This window comes from Marmota flaviventris, chromosome 13 (assembly GCF_047511675.1).
Source record: "Marmota flaviventris isolate mMarFla1 chromosome 13, mMarFla1.hap1, whole genome shotgun sequence".
Classification (NCBI taxonomy): domain Eukaryota; kingdom Metazoa; phylum Chordata; class Mammalia; order Rodentia; family Sciuridae; genus Marmota; species Marmota flaviventris.
The window spans coordinates 28085148-28107611 of NC_092510.1; the positions used below are offsets into that span (position 1 = coordinate 28085148).

The 22464-nt window shown below is 42.0% G+C and overlaps 2 protein-coding genes across 2 annotated transcripts in view; both read left to right on the top strand.

Annotated features, from left to right (window-relative positions):
* The first annotated feature begins 1480 nt into the window (after positions 1–1480).
* Positions 1481–11157, top strand: LOC139701475 (protein prune homolog 2-like). Its single transcript, XM_071600389.1, has 5 exons — positions 1481–1519; positions 1697–1855; positions 3589–10144; positions 10452–11021; positions 11132–11157. The coding sequence occupies exons 1-5, from the start codon at positions 1481–1483 to the stop codon at positions 11155–11157; spliced, it is 7350 nt and encodes a 2449-aa protein (XP_071456490.1).
* The window catches only part of LOC114096562 (protein prune homolog 2), a 68003-nt gene continuing 56690 nt past the window's right edge, over positions 11152–22464 (top strand). The window contains exon 1 of the mRNA XM_071600554.1: positions 11152–11220. Coding sequence (XP_071456655.1) covers positions 11165–11220 — 56 coding nt within the window. The 5' untranslated portion in view covers positions 11152–11164. The remainder of the gene's footprint in view (positions 11221–22464) is intronic.

Sequence of the window (22464 nt, forward strand, 5' to 3'; positions counted from 1 at the left end):
GATTGCCCAAATTATGGTATGTGCATATGTATGAGTACATCACAATAAATACCATTATTGTGTATAATTACAATGCACCAATAAAAACTAATTAATAATTAATTTAAAAATCTGTTTTACCAGCAGCAGGAATAATTCTGATTACTATTATGATCAGAAAAAAATATAGAATTTGTTTAATCTCTTGAGAGGACATCATGATGTTTTTTATTGATTAGCACAATGGACTGTTAGTTGATTGATTATATGCAGTGATTTTTATATAGATACACACACATATGTAGGTACGTATGTATAAGTCATTACTCAGTGTCCATGGGGTATTGGTTCTAGGATCCTCTTTGAATAATCAAATCTGCAGATGTTCAAGTCCACTATATAAAATGGCATAATATTTTCATATAACCCCCATATATCCTCCCTTATACTTGAAATCATCTCTAGAATACTTATTTAATGTATATGACTTATATGGTATTATCTAATATAATGTAGATGCTATGTAAATAATTTTATAGTGTGTTGCTTAGTAAATAATGACAAAGAAAAAGGTCTGTACATATGTAAGTTTCTTTTTCAGAAGATATGTGATCCACGGTTGATCAATTCCACAGATATAGGGGACTGACTCTATGCATGTATGTAAGCTATGATACAGAATTGTGCAGCACAGGTTGATTTTGTGTATGTGTCTCTCCTGTCATGCAATAAATAGTTCTTCAGCATCTAGTATGTGCCAGTTGTTGTGCTAGGAGCTAGCACGTGGATTTCACTGTACTTCTTTCAGGAAGAGAATCACATAGACAAAGTAGTTCTCACTGAAGATAAATCTAGAAAAGAGACCAGCACATTTTCTGTGAATTATATGGGCCACAGTTTTGGGTGCTTTCTGAAATTATTCATTCTTCCATAGCTGCCACATAGACCTAGTAGACCAGATGTCAAAATTCTTTATAAAAGTCTTTTGGGGTGAGCAGGGGGATCTCAAGTTCAAGGCCAGCCTTAGCAACTTAGTGAGGCCCTGTCTCAAAATAAAAATAAAATTTAAAAAGAAGGGCTTGGGATGTGACTCAGTGGTAAAGTTCCACTGTTTTCAATCCCCAGGACTACATACACAAAACAAACAAACAAATAAATAAACATCTTCTGCACTTCTATGCTACAGTAAAAGTCACTCAGTAAACTCAACTAATTTTATCCTCAGGAATTTCTATTTGTAACTAATAATAGTCATCAAATAAAATTTTCAAATTATAAAAGTATAAAATATTTAAAATTTTAATTATAAAAATGAAAAATATAAAATGAAAATTTTATAGAGAACACTAATTCCCTCCTATTTTTCTAGCACTAGATTATGAACATAACCCACATTCATATAAATGATAAGAAGAATAAATATGCTTTGTGAAGTAAGGATTTGAATAAGTATTTTAGAAAAAGATGTTATTTGTTACTAATCTAATGCTATTTCTTAATGATGGCAAAGAGTCCTTCCTCCATCGATTTGGGAAAACCTGTAAGTAAAGTGTATTTTAAGCCATAGCATAAAATTTGTCAAACTTTCTCAAAGCAAAGTATTCATCTCACTTAAATCTAACTATAAATATCATCCCTAATGTGTCATCAGATTGGACATATTTGTGGCACAGCTCTTCACAGACTGACATTAATATCAAATGTCCTGTTGTTTCAGAATTGTCTGTTTCACAGCAATATCACCAGTGATTTGAAAGCATTCACAGACAAGTTTGGTTATGATGTCCTCATCCTGTTCGCTAGCTACCTATCAGAGGAGCAGCAGCCAAGGAGGCAGGTCGCTGTGTATTCCCAGAACCTAGAACTGTGCAGTCAGGTGAGTCCTCCTTCTACCCTAACCCATTTCACTGCATCCTAACCTGCTGGCTTCTAGAACACATGGTGGGAAATGGGAGTGGATTTGTATCTTGTAAGAAATTGACCCCAAGAGATAGCATAAAATGTAAGAGATAGAGTCCTAGCGTTTGAATTTTAGGAAATGCTGGAGGTATTTTGTACATTGGACCTTTTAAAAGAGCTTGTGTCCATTTTGGGTTGCTATAAGAAAGTTCCCGAGGCTTTATAAAGAAAAGAAGTTGATTTCACTCACAGTTCTAGGGTTTCAAGAACCATGGCACTGGCATCTGCTTGGGGTCTGGTGAGGACCTCAAGGCAGATAGTGTCACCCTGATGGGAGAAGTCAGAAGAGATGACACGGTGACACCGGAAGCAGAAGAGTCTGTTGAGATGGCTGAACTTGCTTGATAGCAACCCACTCTCACGAGAACTAATCTAATCCCATGAAACCTTTATAAATCCCTCTGAGGGTGATGCCCCCAAGACCTATAACCTCCTACTAGGACCCCCAACTTTTAAGTCCCCACCACCTCAACACTGCCACCCTGGGGACCAAGCTTCCAGCACATGAACTTTTGGAGGACACAGTCAAATCATATCCAGACCATGGCAGAGCTCCAGGACAATTTTTCTTCTAGACCGAATCCATGAAATCAAGTTTTTCTATCTCAGATAAGAGCAGGTTTACCTTGGGGTGCTGTTTCCTTTTGAGACTGCTCCTCGGTAATAACTAACAAGGTTTAGTTTCTGTTTTGTGCTCGGGCTTTAGTAACTGGTGACCTGAGGCTTTAATCTGTTAGTTGGTGGTAGCTAAGATTCTGACTAGGTTAACAGTTGGATCCTCTAGGTTGATGGCTAAGCCTTTTAACCCAAGGTCTAGGAAATAAAAAATAATTAGAAAAAATTAATCATAAAACACCACTGGATGTATCAAGCCAGTGCACTTGATTTCTAATGTGAGAACATACTTGACTCGTTACAGGAGAAAACATGTGGGCATCAAATGCTTCTTCCCTCACCGTCCCTCACTAATAGGTTAGACACTGCCTCATGCATCCCCAGGCGGCTGGAAGCAATGCCTCCTTTCTTTCCTATATCCTCCCATTCTGTCCTCAAAGAGCACTGTATCAGCTTTCTTAACACCATATGTACTCTAGCTTGCTCTCTGTGCTTATCTGTTCCAGATAAGAAGCCCCCTGCCCCTGCCACAGATGCATCTGTGCCTCCTCCTCTGACCTACATGCTTGTGCACCCTGTGTCACCAGCTTGTGGCTCTTTCAATGTTTGACTCTGCATTTGGTTTCAAAGCTGAATTTTTATCTTTGGTTACTGGCTTCCTAGGGACAAGATTTAGACATTGGAAGCCTCCACGATAGTATTTTTCAAATCAAAACTCTTAGCAGCAGATCCTCCATATTGCATGTAGGAAAGGACTTACATGATTCTAAACCTCTGTACCTGTAACTTTTGAGAGCCACGAGCCAGTGAATCAGCTGGATTTTGAGTTAAATGAGAAGCAGTTTCACAGAATTAAAGGGTTAGTGGTAGATTAAGTGGGGTTTCCCAAGTCTCGAATTATATTCAGTCATTTGAGGTCTTTTTAGATAGATGAACACAGATTACAGTTATGTTAAAAAAAAAAAAGTAAGAAAGACAAATTGCAAACTGCAAAGACCACCTGAGTGCTCATGCAGACTTCTGTGCCTCCCTCAGATTTGCTGTGAGCTGGAAGAGTGTCAGAACCCCTGCCTGGAGCTGGAGCCCTTCGAATGTGGCTGTGATGAGATCCTGGTGTACCAGCAGGAGGACCCATCGGTGACTTGTGATCAGGTGGTTCTCCTCATCAAGGAAGTCATCAATAGGAGGTGTCCAGAGATGGTCTCCAACAGCCGGACATCCTCAACAGAAGCTGTGGCGGGCAGTGCCCCCCTCTCCCAGGGCTCTTCTGGGATTATGGAGTTGTATGGTTCTGACATAGAACCACAGCCCAGCTCTGTGAACTTCATAGAAAACCCTCCAGATCTCAATGATTCTAACCAGGCTCAGGTGGATGTCAACGTAGACCTCGTTAGCCCAGATAGCGGGCTGGCCACCATTCGGAGCAGCCGTTCATCCAAGGAGAGCTCAGTGTTCCTCAGTGATGATAGTCCCGTGGGAGAAGGTACAGGGCCTCACCACAGCCTCCTCCCAGGGTTTGACTCCTATAGTCCCATCCCCGAAGGGGCAGTGGCAGAGGAGCATGCCCGGTCTGGGGATCATGGGGAACGCTTTGACCTCTTCAACTTTGACTCAGCACCCATGGCTTCTGGGCAGTCCCAGCCATCTTCCCATTCCGCAGACTACTCCCCAACAGATGACTTCCCCAACAGTGATTCATCAGAGGGTCAACTTGCTGCTGGGCCCAAAGGACTTGATGAGATCGGGATCAACATGTCCAATTATTCATCCAGTTCACTGTTGTCAGAGGCTGGAAAAGACAGCCTTGTGGAATTTGATGAGGAGTTTGCCCAGAGACAAGAAAGTCTTGGAGACAGCTCTGAAAGAAATTTGAGCATGACAGGTTTTATGGGAGATGACTCTCCTTCACCAGAAAGACTGAAAAATACTGGGAAAAGGATCCCACCAACACCTATGAATAGCTTTGTAGAAAGTTCACCGTCCACTGAAGAGCCAGTCCCACTATATCCAGAAGACATAACCCACAAAGCAATTGACACAGGGCACATGGGGCCACCTCAGACTCGTGCACGGTGCAGCAGCTGGTGGGGTGCTTTGGAAATGGATTCTAAAAATATTGCTGATGCGTGGAGTTCCAGCGAACAAGAATCTGTCTTCCAGAGCCCCGAGTCCTGGAAAGATCATAAGCCCAGCCCAGGGGATAGGAGAGTCTCAGATTCTGCATTTCAGCCAAAGAATCTTGAATTCCCAAAGTCAGATCCTTGGAAGTCTGAATTTGGTCAGGCCGAAATGAGTAGCAATGCTATTCAAGACGAAAAAGAGGAAAGTCTGCAGTTTCAGAGCCTGCCCACTGAGAAGTCACATCTGCCAAATGCTTCCCCCCAGGGAACAAACCACTTGATAGAAGACTTTGCTGCTTTGTGGCATTCTGGCCACTCTCCCACCACAATGCCTGAGCCCTGGGGAAAGTCTACAAATGATGCTGAACCGGCAACTGCAGTGTCATTTCCAGCCTGGAGTGCATTTGGTAATGAAGATAGTACCAAAGCTCTAAAAAATACCTGGAATCTTCACCCAACAAGTGGTGAGACACCTTCTGCGAGGGACCCCAATGAGTGGGCCATGACAAAAAGTGGGTTTTCTTTTCCTTCAGAAGACCTTCAGGACCATTCACCCAGTGAGATAAATAACGAAGCAGCTCCAACAATCTGGGGCAAGAAAAACAATGACTCCAGGGAGAATATTGTTGTATCTGGAAATCCCAGTTCTGATTTAGAACAGGCATGGAATAATTCTAAGCCACCAAGAGAAGATCAGCATGGTTTAGTGGATCCTAAAACTAGAGGGAATGTATATGAAAAGGTAGATTCCTGGAGACTTTTTGAGGAGAATATTAAGAAAGGAGGGTCAGATGTCTTAGCTCCTTGGGAAGATTCCTTCTTATCATATAAATGCTCTGATTACAGTGCATCCAATGTGGGAGAAGATTCAGTGCCTTCTCCGTTAGATACCAACTACTCCACCTCTGACTCTTACACATCACCAACATTTGCTGGAGATGAAAAAGAAACTGAAAACAAGCCATTTGCCAAAGAGGCAGGATTGGAGTCAAATAACTGCACCACAGAAGAGCCTGAAGTTCCTCCGCAGTCGCCACAGCAACCACCTAGAAATCGAATCAGTTCTGGTCCTGGGAACCTGGACATGTGGGCTTCACCTCATGCAGATAGTGGTCCTGAAATAAATGCCACTCATGACCCAGGTAAAGATTTACTCCGGACAGAGCACACAGAGGATAAGGACGCCTCCGTGGAGGATGACATGGCGGAAAGCAGCCAGTCCAGTTACGAGGACCCCAGCATGATGCAGATGTACAATGAAACCAACAGGCAGCTCACACTTCTGCACAGCAGCACCAACTCCCGCCAGACAGCCTCTGACAACCTCGACTTGTGGAACAGAGTCATTCTGGAGGACACGCAGTCCACGGCAACCATTTCGGATATGGACAATGACTTGGACTGGGATGACTGCAGTGGGGGGGTGGCGATCACCAGTGATGGCCAAGCAGAGGGATATATGGCTGAAAGTACGGAACCAGAAACCCGATTTTCAGTAAGGCAGCTGGAGCCATGGGGCACAGAGTATCAGGAAGCGAATCAGGTAGATTGGGAACTTCCCCAATCTGAGCACACCAAGGACACTGCTCCCAATGAATATCACACTCTGAATGAGAAGAGTGGGCAGCTGATTGCAGACAGTATTTGGGATTCTTTTATAAGAGATAAAGATGTGTCATCATTGAAGTTGCCAGACCCGTCGTATATTATGGATTCAGAACAAAGCAATTTACCTCCTGAAAGTCCCAGCCATTCAGCAAGTGATAAGAATAGTCCCACCCGAGATGTGCTGGAAGTTTCTGGAATCAGTGAGTCAGCAGCACTTACAACTCATCCTGACAACCAGGAAACAGGGACAGCAGCCCTGCAAGGTGACACAGAATCCCTGGTGACCGGGCTTGAGAGTCCAGGACATTTTGCCCACTCAGATCCATGGATGATAAGTCACAGCTATGAAAAAAGTGAAACTGAGAATGAAATTCCAGGATCCTTGGACAGGGGGAGCCTTGATAAAGGAGATCCAGTAGATCTGGAAATGGATAGCACTTCAGGGATTTATGGAAAAGGGCCTAATGATCTCTCTTCTCCAGTTGCATCTGAACATGAAGAAGTCGGCACCGAATCAGGCAAAACCAGCTCTCTTTCAGTCACTTTCAGTCCTCAAACCAAGGAGTCACAAGATGTTTTAGAGTTTGAATCTTACAATATAACCTCTTATGATACACAAACAGAGATGTCCACAAACAACCTGCAAGCAAAGGAGACCTATGAAGAGTCCCTCATAAGTCAAGGAAATTCAGATGAAACTACTGAGATTCCAGATGGGATGAATTTAACAAAAAATGTATCTTTATCTGAAATGGATCCTGAGGAAACTAAAGAATATAACATTCTGGAGCCAGAAAGAGTAAAAGAAGCATCTCCCCAAAGCCTGGATATTTGGGATGGCCCTACAGACAGTGATGTGCAGGATAATCACCCGAGCTCTGAGATAACTAAGAATCTTGAAGCTAAGGATACTGACAACAGCCCTCCAGGAACCGGTTCATCTGGAGATTATGACAGAAATAGTGTTTCTAGTGGGTATACTCACTCAAGTGCATCGAGTCCTGACCTAAATGATTCTTTGGCTGCATTGTCTCCCTGGGGCCATGTACCCCGTGTGGATCATCAGCAAGAGGATGGAGATGGATGGAGTAAGCAGGATCACCAAGAATCGGAACCAGTCACCACTGAGGGCCAAGAAGAAGCCATTTCTGAAATGAAAGATTTGGAGGAAAGCAGAACAGATGGGCTTGAAAACAGCTTTGATCACAAGGTTCCTAAATTTTTAGAGATTTGGAATGACTCAGTGGATCGTGATTCCCTATCCTCTTTATCCAGTCCTGAAACAGGAAAATATTCTGACTATTCAGGTGATTATCTGGAAAGAAATGTAACATTTAGCCTTCAGGAGAAAAATGAATGTGACATTCCTGAATCTGTGCAGCCAGAGGACGCCACGGCCATTCGAGCAAGCTCTGACTCTGATGAGGATGGTATAGGTGATGATGTATCAGTAGAGAAAGAGATCCCTTTGGTCACTTGTCAGGTGGCTCAGAGTGAATCCAGAGCTTGGGATTCATTAACTGAATCCAATTCCTTGGCCACGGTGGATCCCATGCCCGAGGAGTTTTCAGACAATGCAGGCAGCTCAGAACCAGCAGGGAATGAAAATGAGTCAAACCCTTTCTGTGACAATTTGCAAAGCAGCCTTGATCAGTGGAATTTCTCACCACTCACAGAGACTGAAGCACAGATCACAGCAGTGGAAGACAGGAGATCTTCTCCAGAGACAGAGAGGACCAGAGATGACGTATGGCAAGTATCTCCCAAAACTGAACCAAAGAGTGAGGATCATTCTAGATCGGAAATGCATGGCTTTTCAGCTGAAGGCAACGAGTGGTGGAATGCCCCTCCGCCCGAAGCGAGATCAATTGAAAGTACAAGTGCATTTGAAGGGGAGCTGTGTAACTCGAGCGCTGTGTTAGAGATGAATTCTTCGGACTACCAAAGTGTGGGTCCCTGGGGAGCACCCATGCAGGGTGATATGGAATCCATAGAAACATACTGTACTAATCCTTTCAATGATAAACTTCAGTCACCCTTTCTGGATGATCATGGAGACAACTCCCTTGAGCAATTCTGGAACATTCAACCAAGACAGCCAGACCCATATGCTGATCCGTTTAGCCAGCTTGTAATATTGGACCAAATTAAAGATAAGGATTCCACAGAGCAAACCTTCATATCTTCTACTGGCAACAACCTTCCTTCTGAAATGCCCACCCAAGAGCGGTGTCAGGATTCCATGCTGACCGTCTGGGACCAGCCGGACCCAGCATTTACTCCCACAGATGAAAATGAATGTGTTATAGCCAATACCTCAACTGCTGAATGTCAAGAAGCAAATTGGTGGGAACAAGAAAAACCAGACCCTGGTGAAATGACACATTCCAGCATTGCTGCAGAAAATATCCCTACTGTCAGTTCCCCTACACAGTTGATAAAGAAATCAGGCTCTGAATGGGATAGCTCCAGCCCTAGTGAGAGCCCCCAAGGTCCCTTTGTTCCAGATATTTTGCATGGCAACTTCCAAGAGGGTAGGCAGCTGGCCTCAGCTTCGCCTGACTTGTGGATGGATGTCAAGCAGCCTTTCAGTGTAAAACCAGATGGTGAGAATCCTGATATACTAACTCACTGTGACCAGGACAGCAATTCTCAGGCCTCCAACAGCCCTGATATATGTCATGATTCTGAAGCAAAGCAAGAGACTGAGCAGCACGTCAGTGTTTGCATGGGACCTGAAGTGAAACTCAGTGATTGTTATCTTGCTGAGCCAAAGGTGAATGAAGAACCTAGTCAGGAGCCTGGGCAGGAATCTATCCCATACAACCCAGAGCTCTGTTCTGAAAATGTAATTCCACTACCTCCCATCAGCAATCAAGCAAATATAGATGGCTCATCTCAGCCTCCCTCTTATAAAGGTTCTCCAGAACCTCCTGAAATGAATGATGATGACAGTACAGGTTTAAAAGCATCAGAAAAAAGAATTGGCTTAGATTCAGCACCAATTTTGGAAGTTTCAATCCCAAGGACTGAAAATGTGGGAACTAGGGTTTTTGTAGCTCACCAGGAGCCACCTGTAGAAGGCAGTGGCTTTTGGGTATCAGAGAACTTTTCTCCTGAAAGTCAGACAGGTACAAGAGCTTCACCTAGCTATGAACCGTCTTTTGCTCCTGTGAATCCTGCCACAGCTACTGATGCTTTGCTGGCCTCAGACACCTGCCTGGATGTAGGTGAAGCTGCCTTTGACCATAGTTTCAGTGATGCCTCTGGTCTCAACACTTCCACAGGAACAATAGATGACATGAGTAAATTGACATTATCGGAAGGTCATCCCGAGACACCAGTTGATGGGGATACAGGGAAGCAAGATATCTGTTCATCTGAAGCCTCATGGGGTGATTTTGAATATGATGTAATGGGCCAGAATATTGATGAAGATTTAATGAAAGAACCTGAACACTTTCTTTATGGTGGTGACCCTCCCTTGGAGGAAGATGCTCTGAAGCAATCGCTGGCACCCTACACGCCTCCCTTTGATTTGTCCTATCTCACAGAACCTACCCATGGTGCTGAAATAACAGAGGAACCTGGGTCCCCAGAGGATGTGTCTCTGGGGAGTGAAGCAGCAGAGATGTTGCTTTCCGCCCTTCCTGATCAGAATGAGAGAAAACACCCTGAGACCCCAAATGGACAGCCTGGACACCAGCTGGTGGTACTGCATATTCATGAAGACCTTGAATCAGTTTCTTCACCTATAGGAGGGGCAGGCTCCAACACTGAGTTATCACCATCAAATATTGACTGGGAAGTAGAAACAGATAATTCTAATCCACCAGCAGGTGGCGACATGGGACCATCAAATGGTAAGAAACCTCCCCATTCCTCCTCTCCCGAGAAACTGCTGGCTTCAATTAAACTAGTGCAATTGTAAAATATACTCTTTCTACCAATATAGGTAAAGAGAAACTACATTTGCTCTGCATGCTAGCCAATGCTTGTAAAATGCAATAAAATCTAATGCTTATATCATAATACCTATCCCTGAAAATTGAACAACTCTACAAAATAAATATTTTTTAAATTTTTAAAATAATCACTTGCAAAGATCCCAAATCACACAACGTGTTATTTAAGATTTGTTCTCCCCATCTCACTTTCATCTTTTTCTAGGTGCCATCCAGGAAACATTAGAGATAGAAGAAGAAAAAATAATTCCTACTGAACAATCTGAGCAGATAAAATCAGAATACAAGGATGAAAGATGCATAGCCAAGAATGAGGATCATCATGTACTACACATGGATTACATACTTGTAAGCCATGAAAACAATTCACCCTTGAAGTCAGAGGCCTGTGAAGCAAGAGGAAGCATATCTGAATCAGAAGAATCACCCATAGAATCCCAAGAAACAGGGCTTCCAGGAACTCAGTTAGCAAACTTTCCAGACCCATGTCAGCTTGCCTCCTTACTTGAAAACAAAGATCATCATGAAGAGGAAATGTCTTCCAAAGACGACAAGAGGTCATCTCTTGAAAGCCCTACACAAGACCAGAGTTGGATGGTCTTGGGCCATGGTGAAGTTGGTGATCCATCATTGGAAGCCAGGGATTCAAGGCCTGGATGGTCTTGCCAGACTGTGGAGCCATGCTCTGATCTCAGCCTGGGCAAGGATCCCCAGGTGCAGGTTCTGGGAGGAATGAAGCCTCTAGAGTCTTTAGCACTAGAGGAAGTCTCTGTTGGTCAGAGCAGCCAATCACAGAGGAACAAAAGGCAAGGCAGGGCTGTCCCAGATGCAGTTCTGTTGCAGACAGTCACCCATGACAATGAATGGGAAATGCTTTCACCACAGCCTTCTCAGAAAAACAAGATCCCTGAGAGGGAAATGGAGGAGGAGACAGAGTTCCTTGAGCCTGGAACCAGGAAACCAAGACCAAATGGGTGAGCAAAATATTAGACTTATTTTTTTTCTTGAAAATCATTTTATTTAGAAACCAGGGAAATGGTGAGGGGTTATGGAATGTGAAGAACCCCTGCATGATAGGAGCGTTGCTTTTATTTATTGCAAGGCATATCATCCATAAAACTAGAGAACTATGAACATAATGATAATCTGTGCACATTTCCAGCCAAAAACCAACCAAACAAAAAATCCCTTCTTCAAGTCTTATACTGACCCTGACCCTATATACTTCAGTACTTATATGATGCTGAAACAGGAAATGGAATGGAGTGTCACTGCATTTCTTCAGCACCTACTATGTGCAAGGCAGTTTGCACAGGTCATTTAATCTTTATGCTAGCGGAGGAAAAAAAAATAGGTGAAATGGGGAAGAAGAAATTCAAGGCCCTGAATGTTTCTGTCACTCTTAAGTAACCAGAGTAAGCACTCTGGGCTTCAAAGCTTTCCTCCTCCAAAGCCCATATGTTTCTGGCTGACATACTGCCTATCTTATAGAAAAGGCATTTTCTGGTCTGATGTAAACACTGAACTTTCTGGTAGAGATAAGGAGACTCCAGAGCAGGCTCAAAATCTTTGTGTGAAACATTAGCCCCCTAATTGGCTGAGAAACTGGCAAATGGATGCAGCCCTCCATCCATTCATTCACATGACTTCTGAGAATTGGCCTTGTGCCACATTTCCAGGTAGCCAAGGAGCGTACAGCAGGCAACGCATGTTGTTACCACCTTCAATATTTTGGTTCTGTTGAAACTGTTTTTCAACTTTTTATTTTTCTTCATTGGCCCTTATTACCACTCCTCCACCCCCTGCTCCCATTGACAAAAAGGGAAAATAGTAAAAAGTAAATTAAGCAACGGGGAAACCCTGTTTTCTCTTTAAAATACAGTGGAGGAAAGATGTCATTTTTCCTGCTCAGTTTGGGAATATAAAGGACTACATGCACCACGTGAGTCAAGGAATCTGGATCCCATCCTGGATCTACTGTTACCAGCTATGTATTTTAGGATTAAACCCAGGCTTACATTTCCTCGTCTGTGAAATTAGTGGGTTGGACTGGATGGTCTCAAGCCTTCCCATAGTATTAAATTCTGTGAACTTAATTTGTGTGGAAACAGAATGTGTTCAAGGAAGCTCCGGCATTTGCAAATTACATTTCTTGATGAAAGAAAACAGAAAACAAAAAAGCGTTGCAGGAGGATGTGGGGTTACTAAACGGCTGTATTGAGTTAAAATCTGTACCATATTCAAGTGCAGCTTCGTGAACTGACATTTTCGGTCGGCCTAATCTTTCTTTTCCTGTCAAGCTACTTCCTTCCAGAGAGACCCCAGATCCGTTATCAGAAAGAGGAGCAGATGGATCCCAGCAGCCCTGCTGGCATTGCTGTGGGTTGAGCTGAGAACTCAGGCAGCCACGAGTTGGCTGAGCTATTGTTTGGCTTCTTGTCTGCATTTCGCACATACCCTTGCAATCCAACAGATGACAGTCCCTGTCCAATTGTGCCACTAGCACATTTTCTTTCAATGGAAAAGAAAAGATTCCTTTGCTCATCTCTTTCTGCTCAGTTCCTATCGTACTGAAACTTTCTCACAGTGCGAGGCTGGGGCAGATGTTCCCCTCGGCATTGCTATTAATTTTTGCATAACACTCTGTATCAGAAAGTTTCCCTCTGTGCTGATTTTGGGAAGAGACCAGTCGTTTAAAACAGCAGTCCTCTAGGACCAGTGACATCAATACTACCAGAGTGCTTGTAAGAGGTGCAATGATCTGCTCCATCCCAGACCTCCCTCAGGAACTCCAGAGGCTGGGCACAGGCAACTGTGCTTCAGCTGCGCCTCCCAGTGATTCAGGTACACACTTCAGTTTGAGAACTACTGCTCTAGATCGGAGTCCTAGCCTAGATGTTTTCAGTTTAATTAAGGAACTAGACCTAGGTGAAAATGTCTATTATAATAGTCAAGATGGTATATAACTGATGTCATTTTAACTTTAAATAGCTCAAATTATGGGCATTTGTCATAGATCAGCTGCTAAGCACTCTCTGTGCATTATTTCATTTGACCATGGCAACTGTGTGGGGTAAAATTATATAAGGGAGTAACTGATAAGAGACTCCTGTTTAGGGCACCTGTATGGAGCAGGTACCAGGACAGTGTATCATCTATCAGGAGGGAGGGTAGGTACTCAGGGCCGTCAATACTTTAAAGCCCATGAGAATGTTTTACTTTCTTTTACAGTCAGAAGGGAAGAATAATTATATTCCTCTGTGTACTATATTTGTCTATTTACCAAAATAATTGCAAAATGAACTTAAAAGAAAAAAACTATAATGAAGGAAGGGGCCCCTGAATCAGAAGTTCCCCTGGAAGTTACAGTGTGGCTGAGAGGTACAAGTAGAGATGGATGAAAGGAAGATCATAATTTGCAAAGGTGAAGAGGAGGTAAGCAGCCAGTCAAGTGAACTGGGAAGAGTAAGATGCAGGAACTCACGGCGACAGGAAGGCAAGCACAGAATGAGAGAGCCATGCTTTCCCAAACAAAAACCTGGCCACACCTGACACGTCATTTGATCACAGGACAGAATATCTAAAATCAAGACCATCGAACAAAAGAAAGAGGGGAGGGGGACTTCATAAATAGTAGGTTCCCAGTGTGCGTGATATGGCACACCGGTTACAAATGCACTGCTTTCCTCTCTTCGCCTGCCTCACCCCCTCAGCTCTCAGACGGCTTTCAGCACCCAAGAAAGCATGAGAAACATGTCTTTTGTTCTCATTCCACCTGCTCACTCTTATTAACAAAATGTATTAGTAGGCTAGGAGATAGCCTCTGTCCTTGAAATTGTCAGTACTCTGTTCATGTTCCCTAGGATGGGCCTTCCCAAAGCCCTTTGCCAACATGTTGGTCATCCTACAGCTATAGACTGGGCCATCAGTGGATTAAATACTAGTTCCCTGAGATAGTGATGAATGTACCTGGTCTTTCCTGTGTAGTCTCAGAGGACATCTGCAGAGTAAGCATTGATTAAAACGAAGGGGCAAAGCATGGTCAGAAGAATGATGCATAAAGAAAGGGACGATTGTGTCATGTATTATTCAGGGGTTTCCAGAGGAACAGAAACAATAGGAGATATATACAATATATATGTATATCTATAATATCTATATCTATATCTATATTTCTCTCTCTATATATCAATGCATACATATAACAATAAGGGATATCTATGTCTATATATCAATGCATACATATAATGATAGGAGACATAGATAAATAAAGGGAAGGGAGGGAGAGAGAGAGAGAGAATGGACTTATGTGTGGTAATACTGACAAATCCAATCTCATGAGAGCAGGTCAGCAACCTAGAAACTCAGGGAAGAGTCAGTATTAAATGGCATCCAAATTCTGAGGGCAGCAGGCTGAAAACTCAGACAGTTTTGAGGAGAATTCTTTCTTCAGGAAACTTCAGACCTCTCTTGTATGGCCTTTAACTGATTGGATGAGGCCTGCCCCTGTTAAGAAGCATAATGTACTTTACTCAAAATCTGCCAATTTCCATGGTAATAACTTCTAAAAAGCACTTTTACATAGACATCTAGACTGGTCTTTGGTCTAATAACTGGGCACCACAGCCTCACCAAGTTAATACATAACATGAACCGTCATAGTGGACAGTCAAAAGCCCAAATGATATGCCCAGCAGGAAATAGCTGCATAGGGTGACGAAAGGAATAATTTCTAAGAGGGCTAGAAAAACTGATGATATTGCCTGATCTTGGAGATACATGCAGCAGTGGGGGGTGGAAGGAATGAAGGGGAAGGGATGAGAAGGGAGAGGGCCTTACATTAATGTCATTTGGACCTCTTTGTGTGTGGTGCTGAGGATGTACCCAGGTCCTTGGGGATGCTAGGCCAGGGCTCTCCCTCTGAGCCACACCCCCAGCCCATCTCCCAGACCTTTGACATGGAGTATTTAGAAGGAAAACTGACCCTTATATTTGTGGAGATATATCTTGCTTCCTCACTCTGTGAGGCAAGGTATTTAGTGTTCCGCAAAATAAAAATAACCTTCAAACACAACATATTTCATATTCCATATACTCTGCTTCTACGCTGACCTCTATGTATTCTATCTTTTTTAAATTAGTAATTTTTAAACCTTTTTTCTTGTCTAATAAGACTATAGAAGAGAACTCATATTTTCTCCTGTGAGTGAGTGACCTTTTGGTTTTTTATGAGACCTTCAAAATTAGACTTTTTCTGTCTATGACTTACATTTGGAGAGTTAATACATTGGTTCTCTTATCCACATGGGTAAATAAATAATCTGTAGACTCTTTCTCTCCATATTGGGTAATGGGAACTCTGCGAAGAATCTCATGGCCCCTTTCTGAGCCTTGCTGTGTGGTTAGGCTATGTCCCAGGTCGAAACATCTGCCCTCACTAACGGGTGAGTTGATTTTCCACAAATTCAGCTTTCTGTAATTTATTCACTGTTTCTTGGCTTTTTCCTGAACCAATCATGGAAAACCAAACTTGGCACTAACTCTGTGTTCATTTATGTTTGTAATTAGAGTTGATCATTTAGTGTGTTATATTTGGTGAGTTGGTGGTGACAAGTCTCAAGTCCTTTAAATTTGGAATTCAGTTTCTTCCTTCTTCCCTCCCTCTTTTCTCTCCCTTTCTTTCTTTGTGGTTTCCTAACCCCTCATCTCTGCATATCTGGCCAACCCTACCCTGAGCAGACCTTCAATAATAAGAACTAGCAAATTAACAATTATATTATTTTCTCATTCACCAATTGTCATTTGAGATAGGTAGGTCAAGTTTAACTATCACTATGACTCAGTCTAGTGAAAAGACTGTTTTTGTGAACAGCTAAGATAACAGGCATGGTGGTGCACCCATCTAGTCTGAGCTATTTGGGAGGCTGGGTGGGAGGATCACTGAGCTCACTGAGTTCCATATGAGCCTTGAATTGTCTCAGACAAATAAAAAGTGAGCTGCTAAATGCCATCCAGAAATTAGAAAGTGGTGAAGTTGAAACTTAAACCTAAGACTTCTCACTTCCATCTCAGAGCTTGTCAATGAAGCATGGCAGTTTCAAGTCATTCTTGAACATCTATGAATTCATTCCTGTTTTCCCCATTGTCTCATCAAAAGGCCTACAAAGCTTCAGAGTGAAAGTTCTCAGTGCAATTTCTTGAGAATGACTGAGCCAGAACTTGCCTTTCAGACAATCTTGTGACCTACTGAACTCTTCTGATGTCTACCACAGTAAACTGATGAGAGCTACCATCATGTTGGTAGCTGCTCCCTATTGGGAGCGTGCAGAACCAACCTGGGTGCCTGAAGGTCAGAGGGAAACAAGAAAATCAAAGCCTCTCTATGTTCATTTAATTTTTTCAAATATTTATAGATGCAGAATCTTGTGGTGAGGAATTTTACAATGAGGCAGCCCTGAGTGCCAACCCAAGCAGATACAGTTCAATCGACTGGCAGGAGGAACACCCACAGAGGAACCCATTTGTGTTGTATTGGCTTCTCATTTTAGGAAAATTCAAGTTGTATCTCTGCCTGAAAGCTTAAAATTTCAGAATTAATGGCAAAGCTTCCTTAAAAAAAAAAAAACTTTCTTGAAAATTGATGGTATTTGAGGAAGACAAGAAGTCATGACTTTCCTAAGTAGGATAAATTATTACAATGTCAGGGACACAGGAGAAAACAGGTGACACATTCAAATTAGGAAAATTCAAGAGATATTTTTTTAAGGGAGGATTTATACAGATGGAGGTAAAGTGTGGGGACCCACAGGAATAGCACAGTGGCCTAAGAATAGTGGCAGCAAGAAGGGAGGGATCCTAGATCCCAGAACAACAATTTCAAGAATTTAGGGTAGAAATTAGGGTAGAACTGTCTTCAGATCCAGTCAGTCCCACTGGGAGGGGCTGGGTGAGTACTTGTTCCTACCTCCCTCTCCTTCCTCCCTCTCATCTCCCACTCCCATCCTCATTGGACAAAATCAAGTGGCAGTCCCAAGGGTGGGGAGGCTGGCAGAGAGCAGGGTGGAGGAAGTAAGGGTGTGGAGTGAGGAGGCAGATGTTATTCAGCACAGCTGGCAGAGGTGGAGTGTGGTGAAACCTCCGCTTCTGAACACTGTACTGAGATATTTATGTACAGGATTAGTTAACTGACCTCTGGCGGAGGATCTGTCTCCAAGACTAATGTGAGTCCTTTTGGAACAAAGGCTATCTAAAAGTCAGCCCAGAAATCCAAGCTGCTGTTTCTGAACCTGAAACAATTTTGCTCCTCCCTCACCTCTGGGAATATTTGCCAAAATCTGGAGACATTTGTTGTCACAACTGGGGTGGGTGACACTCTTGGGGTGGGGACAGGCCAAGAATGCTGCTAGACATCCTACAAGGGCACAAGATATTCCCCACAACAAAGGATTATTCAATCTCAGGTACCTGTAGTGCCAAAGCTAAGAAGCCCGCTCTCTTCCAACCACCTTACTTTCTTCCTACCACTTATTTTCCCTCTGAAATGATCTTCCATTTATTTAATTGATTTTATCATATCTTGCTCTACCTATGAAAATATAACCTCCAGAAAAGCAGAAGTTTGGTGTGTCTTGTTCATCATTGTACCCCTGGTGCTTAGAATAACACTTGTCAAATGTCAGGTGCCCCACGGAAAAGAAATGCAGTTTGTCTGACATAATTTCCTTTTTTTGAAAATGTCAGGTATTTAGTGCTCCTTTCCCCAAGGTAGTTGTGCTAGATTTAACTTGGGAACAACAGGCATCTTTCTCTTCAAAAGTTACAAAATACATCTTTTGAAATTTAAGAATGTGGTTAGCTATGGAGTTGTGGCTCAGTGGTAGAACGCTTGCCTTGCATGCGTGAGGCACTGGGTTCGATCCTCAGCACCACATAAAAATAAATAAATAAGATAAAGATATTGTGTCCATCTACAACTAAAAAATACTTTTTAAAAGAACATGGTTACCTGTTTTTAGTGTTCCTATACTTCTCCTTCAGGATTCTTATAATCTTTTAGTTTTCCTATGGTGCTATTACTCATTTCATTCAACCTCTTGGAGAAAAATAGATGTTTTTATTTTTTAAATTGGTCATGTGTTCCTTTACCATAACTATTATAATCTATTCAGTTCGAATGTCCTTTTCCTTATCAGGGAAAAAAATGGTTTTACTAAATCATCTCTTACGTATAAACTCAAGCAGCAGTTGACAATATGTAACCTTCAAATCTTTATTTTTTAAACCTCAATTCATGAAATAATCATTTGAAAATACTAATTAAGCTCTCAGTGAATAACTAAAACCCCAGTAGAGAATTTGACATCTACCATGCCTCTTTTGTCAATATAATCACCGGTATGCTGCTTATTGCATTTAAGCAGTAATTCTTATTTAAAAACATAATTGTAGGTGCCTCCATATAAGAATAAAATAATACATTTTCTCAGTTGCTGACTCTGGTTTAGGATTATTTTGCCAGGTATAATCTGGAAGAATGTCCTATAAGACAACAGGAAGTATTATTGGTGATAGTGTCCCACATGTCAAATTTAATGAAGTATTAATTTTAAAGGTAGCTGAGTTTGGCCTGATGTCAATAACTTAATCACTTTCCATATCAGCTGCTGACTTTAAAACAGATACTATTTAAAACAGAACACACTTAACTTTCTTTCTGTGGCCTTCCATTGCTGCCTTTTCCACTTGGAGAAGGAAACCAGCATTGCATAATGGAGAGGTCTCCAACCAGGCACATGTCTGTAATCCAGCTACTTGGGAGGCTGAGGCAGGAGGATTGTAAGCTGGAGGTCAGACTGGGCAATTTAGTGAGACCCTGTTCCAAAACTTAACATAAGAAAAAGTATAGGGCTGTAGCTCAGTGGTAGAGTGCCCCTGGGTTCACTCCCCAGTAAAGTTGGGCTAAAAGTTATTATGTTCCTTTTTATTATGTAAAATTTCTTTATTATTTTATTTTCCTTAACAAGTCAGTGTATCTGGGTGGCATTTTTAGAATTAATAATCATATTAGTAGCAAACTTCTGTTGCAAGAGTTTCTCAACCCAGACTCTCTACATAGGTTGTGTTATAAAGTATATTACTACTACTATTGGGTTTGGTGAATGAGCAGTCTGGGGCACTTTGCTCTTTAGTCAAAACTTGCTAATGATTGGTAGAAGTCATATTCAACATGCTTAACCTCTGTCTTTGCTGTGTGGATCTTGGGCAAGCATCCTAAGTTTGTATTTTCAAATACAGGATGTGTGTGTGTGTGTGTGTGTGTGTGTGTGTGTGTGTGTGTGTGTTTAAGAGACTTCAGGGAAACTAAATCCCTTGCAACTTGTGCTTTGAGCCGGTTCACATACAGTCTCCCTCAGGCACAAGAGTGACAGTTTTCCTGAGCTGACATAAAAATCAAGGGCGCATTTCTGACACCACCATCCAGGTGAGAGTGTTTTATATCCCCAAATATTAACTCTGCCTAGCCCCAGCCAGCTCTGTTTATGCTCCAGCCGCTTGCTGGTGGCTGGTGCACTGGGAGATCTGGGAGGCAGGTGATCATCCTTATTTAGATGTGCCAGGGATCATGTGACCAGAAAATGGAGGCGAATCTGTATTTCCAGTTAACTGCTCCAGACAGGAGATGCTGAAGAGCAGTAACCGCGCATCCTTCTCGCCCTGCCGCTAGCGAGCCTCCTTTCATCCTCAGAAGGTAGGTGGGTCGGGGTGTGGCTTTAGAAGATCGGGTGCGTGAAGGCAGATTGCCTGGGGAATGTGGTTTTCAAAGCCTCTTCTACCGCTGCTGGGAAGTTGGAGGGGGAGAAAGGAGCGGATGAGCAGAGGCCAAATTCTGCCCAGCCCCTCACGACTGACAGCTGGCTGCTGCGTTTCCTTCTGCATCAGCTCATAGGCGACAAGCTTGTAGTCTTTATGCTCACCTGCCCCTTTCCTGTCCCTCAGGTAATCAGCGATTACCTATAATTGCATAGCTATAATCCTTTTTTTATTCCTTTATTTCTGTGTTGAAAATGGTGATAGGAAATCAAAAGCTGTGACAATTTTGAAACTGTTTAGGACTATTTGCTGATGGGTATTATAATGTCTATTTGGTTTACTTCACAACCAGAACAGTCCTGGTAGAGTGGCATTTTTAAAAATGTTATTTCTAAAAGTTGCTGACCCTCATAACATCCACTTCTCTATTTTTCTAATGAATCTTGTAACCTTTAAAACTCACCTTAGTTCTGAGCTGCAGAAATAGGTCATCAAAAAAAAAAAAAAAAAAAAAAAAAAAAAGCGTATGTTCTTCTCTTTTTAAAATCGAGACAGAAAGAATACTTATCAAATATCAAAATTTAACTGAGAAACTAAGTTATGTGAGGACCTAAAAAAAAAAAAAAAAAAAAAAAAAAAATGACCAGCTGGCCAGTTTCAACCAAGAATCACATAAGTTGTATATTCCTGTGTAGGAACTAGAAAACAAAACCTGATCCTCGCCTGGAAGAAGTGATTTGAAGTGTCATTCTGCCTGAGATCAGAGGCCTTGCCATGTTGATTTAGGCATATAGACACCATTTCCAGAAACTGCCCCTTTCTTTGACATGGTTTAAGTCATAGGTAAACTGCTCTAAGAGTATGACTTCTGGGACCTAAGCCCCTCCTTTGGAGAAATATGGGAACAGCCTCCAAATCATTCATTTCAAAATTTTCATTTGATCAAAGTTTTTTTTTTTTTAATATGTAATCAATAACATAAACAGAATGTAAAACCTATGATAACTATTTAAAATGATAATCAAAGAAAATGGCCCATGGAATTTTTCTTAATTGAAAAGACTCCTTATCCAGGAAGGGAAAAATACCTGCTTTTATAGAAATGTTTCTTTTGGTGAATTAGACACTTTCAGAATCATGAAGGCTCTGTACTTTAAAATGGCTTGCTTGGACCTGACTCTGCTACTCAAGAATAAAGAACAGCAGGAGCTGTTGTCTTTTGCAGTGAGCAGCACCAAAAACATCCTGTTGAGATTAAGCTTTGTAATGCAAAGTTACCCTTTATGTCCTAAATAAGGTCTGTGGCCCCATAGGTAGTTAAGAATAATGAGCCGGATCTCCTTCTTATTAGCAAAGAGTTAAATTAACACCCCCCCCCCCCAATGGTTAGACCTCTCTTTGGTGCATTCTAGTGAATTTCCATTTCCAGTTCTTCCCCCAATGGCTTTGTACTCCTGAAAACATTCTTTTCTTCAATAAGAGATACTGGAAGTTCTGGCCAGAGTTACATTTATATTTGGGCTGGTTTCATCAATTCCTACTAATTACAGTTAATAATATATTTGGGGGAAAGAAAAAGAGGTGAGAGGGCAGAGTCAAAAGTAACAAAAGACAAATTCTGCTCCCTGGCATCCTGTCTGCAATGAAATTGACAAAGAATATTTTGGCGTGTCTCATTCTGGATTCTATTAATAGCAGGTAGGGAGGGAGAGAAAATCCTAGGAGTGATATTGGCAAATTATGTTGTGTACATGTACGGATATGTAACAACAAATTCCATCATATGTACAACTATAATGTACCAATAAAAATGAAAATAATAATAATTATAGCATGAACTGTGGGGTAGTAGTGGATGGATGCATATGAGGGGCACAGGAGAAGAGACAAGAGGCGGCATTCAATGTCAAGGCACCATTATCATTTGAAGGCCACAGCCAGAGTTGGTATAATTTATTCTAGTAGCAAGCTGTTTATCTGCTATTCTGATAATTGCTCCATTTTTATTTATTTATCTATTTATTTATTTTTGTGGTACCAAGGACCAAACCTGGGGTCTCATGCATGCACTTTACCACTGAGGCACACCCCTAGGCCCACTGTATGGTTTCTGAGTCCTAAGAAAACTGCTAAAGTAATATAAGCTGAAATAAATCTTGAAATTCATTTGGGCTTACTTTTTTTGAGTTTATAGGTAGAAAGAAAAAGAGGAAAGAAAGAAAAATAAAGATAGAAAGCAAATGACCTGGTGTAAGAATGGGGGGGAAAACACTAAACCCTTACTTAGTATGAATGAGTGATTGGCCTAAGATCATTCAGTCAGTGGCTAGGCTAGGCTCACAACCTGAGGGTCCTAACTCTCCATCTTGGGGTACTTCCTTTTAACCCAGGACCTCTGGGAAGCTCTT

Excerpts from the sequence above, each read along its gene's own strand:
- LOC139701475 (XM_071600389.1), top strand. The coding sequence starts at position 1,481 with ATGGCAAAGAGTCCTTCCTCCATCGATTTGGGAAAACCT. Across the intron at positions 10,145-10,451 it reads CGACATGGGACCATCAAATG|GTGCCATCCAGGAAACATTA; the intron begins GTAAGAAACCTC and ends ATCTTTTTCTAG. Across the intron at positions 11,022-11,131 it reads ACTAGAGGAAGTCTCTGTTG|CCTTCTCAGAAAAACAAGAT; the intron begins GTCAGAGCAGCC and ends CTTTCACCACAG.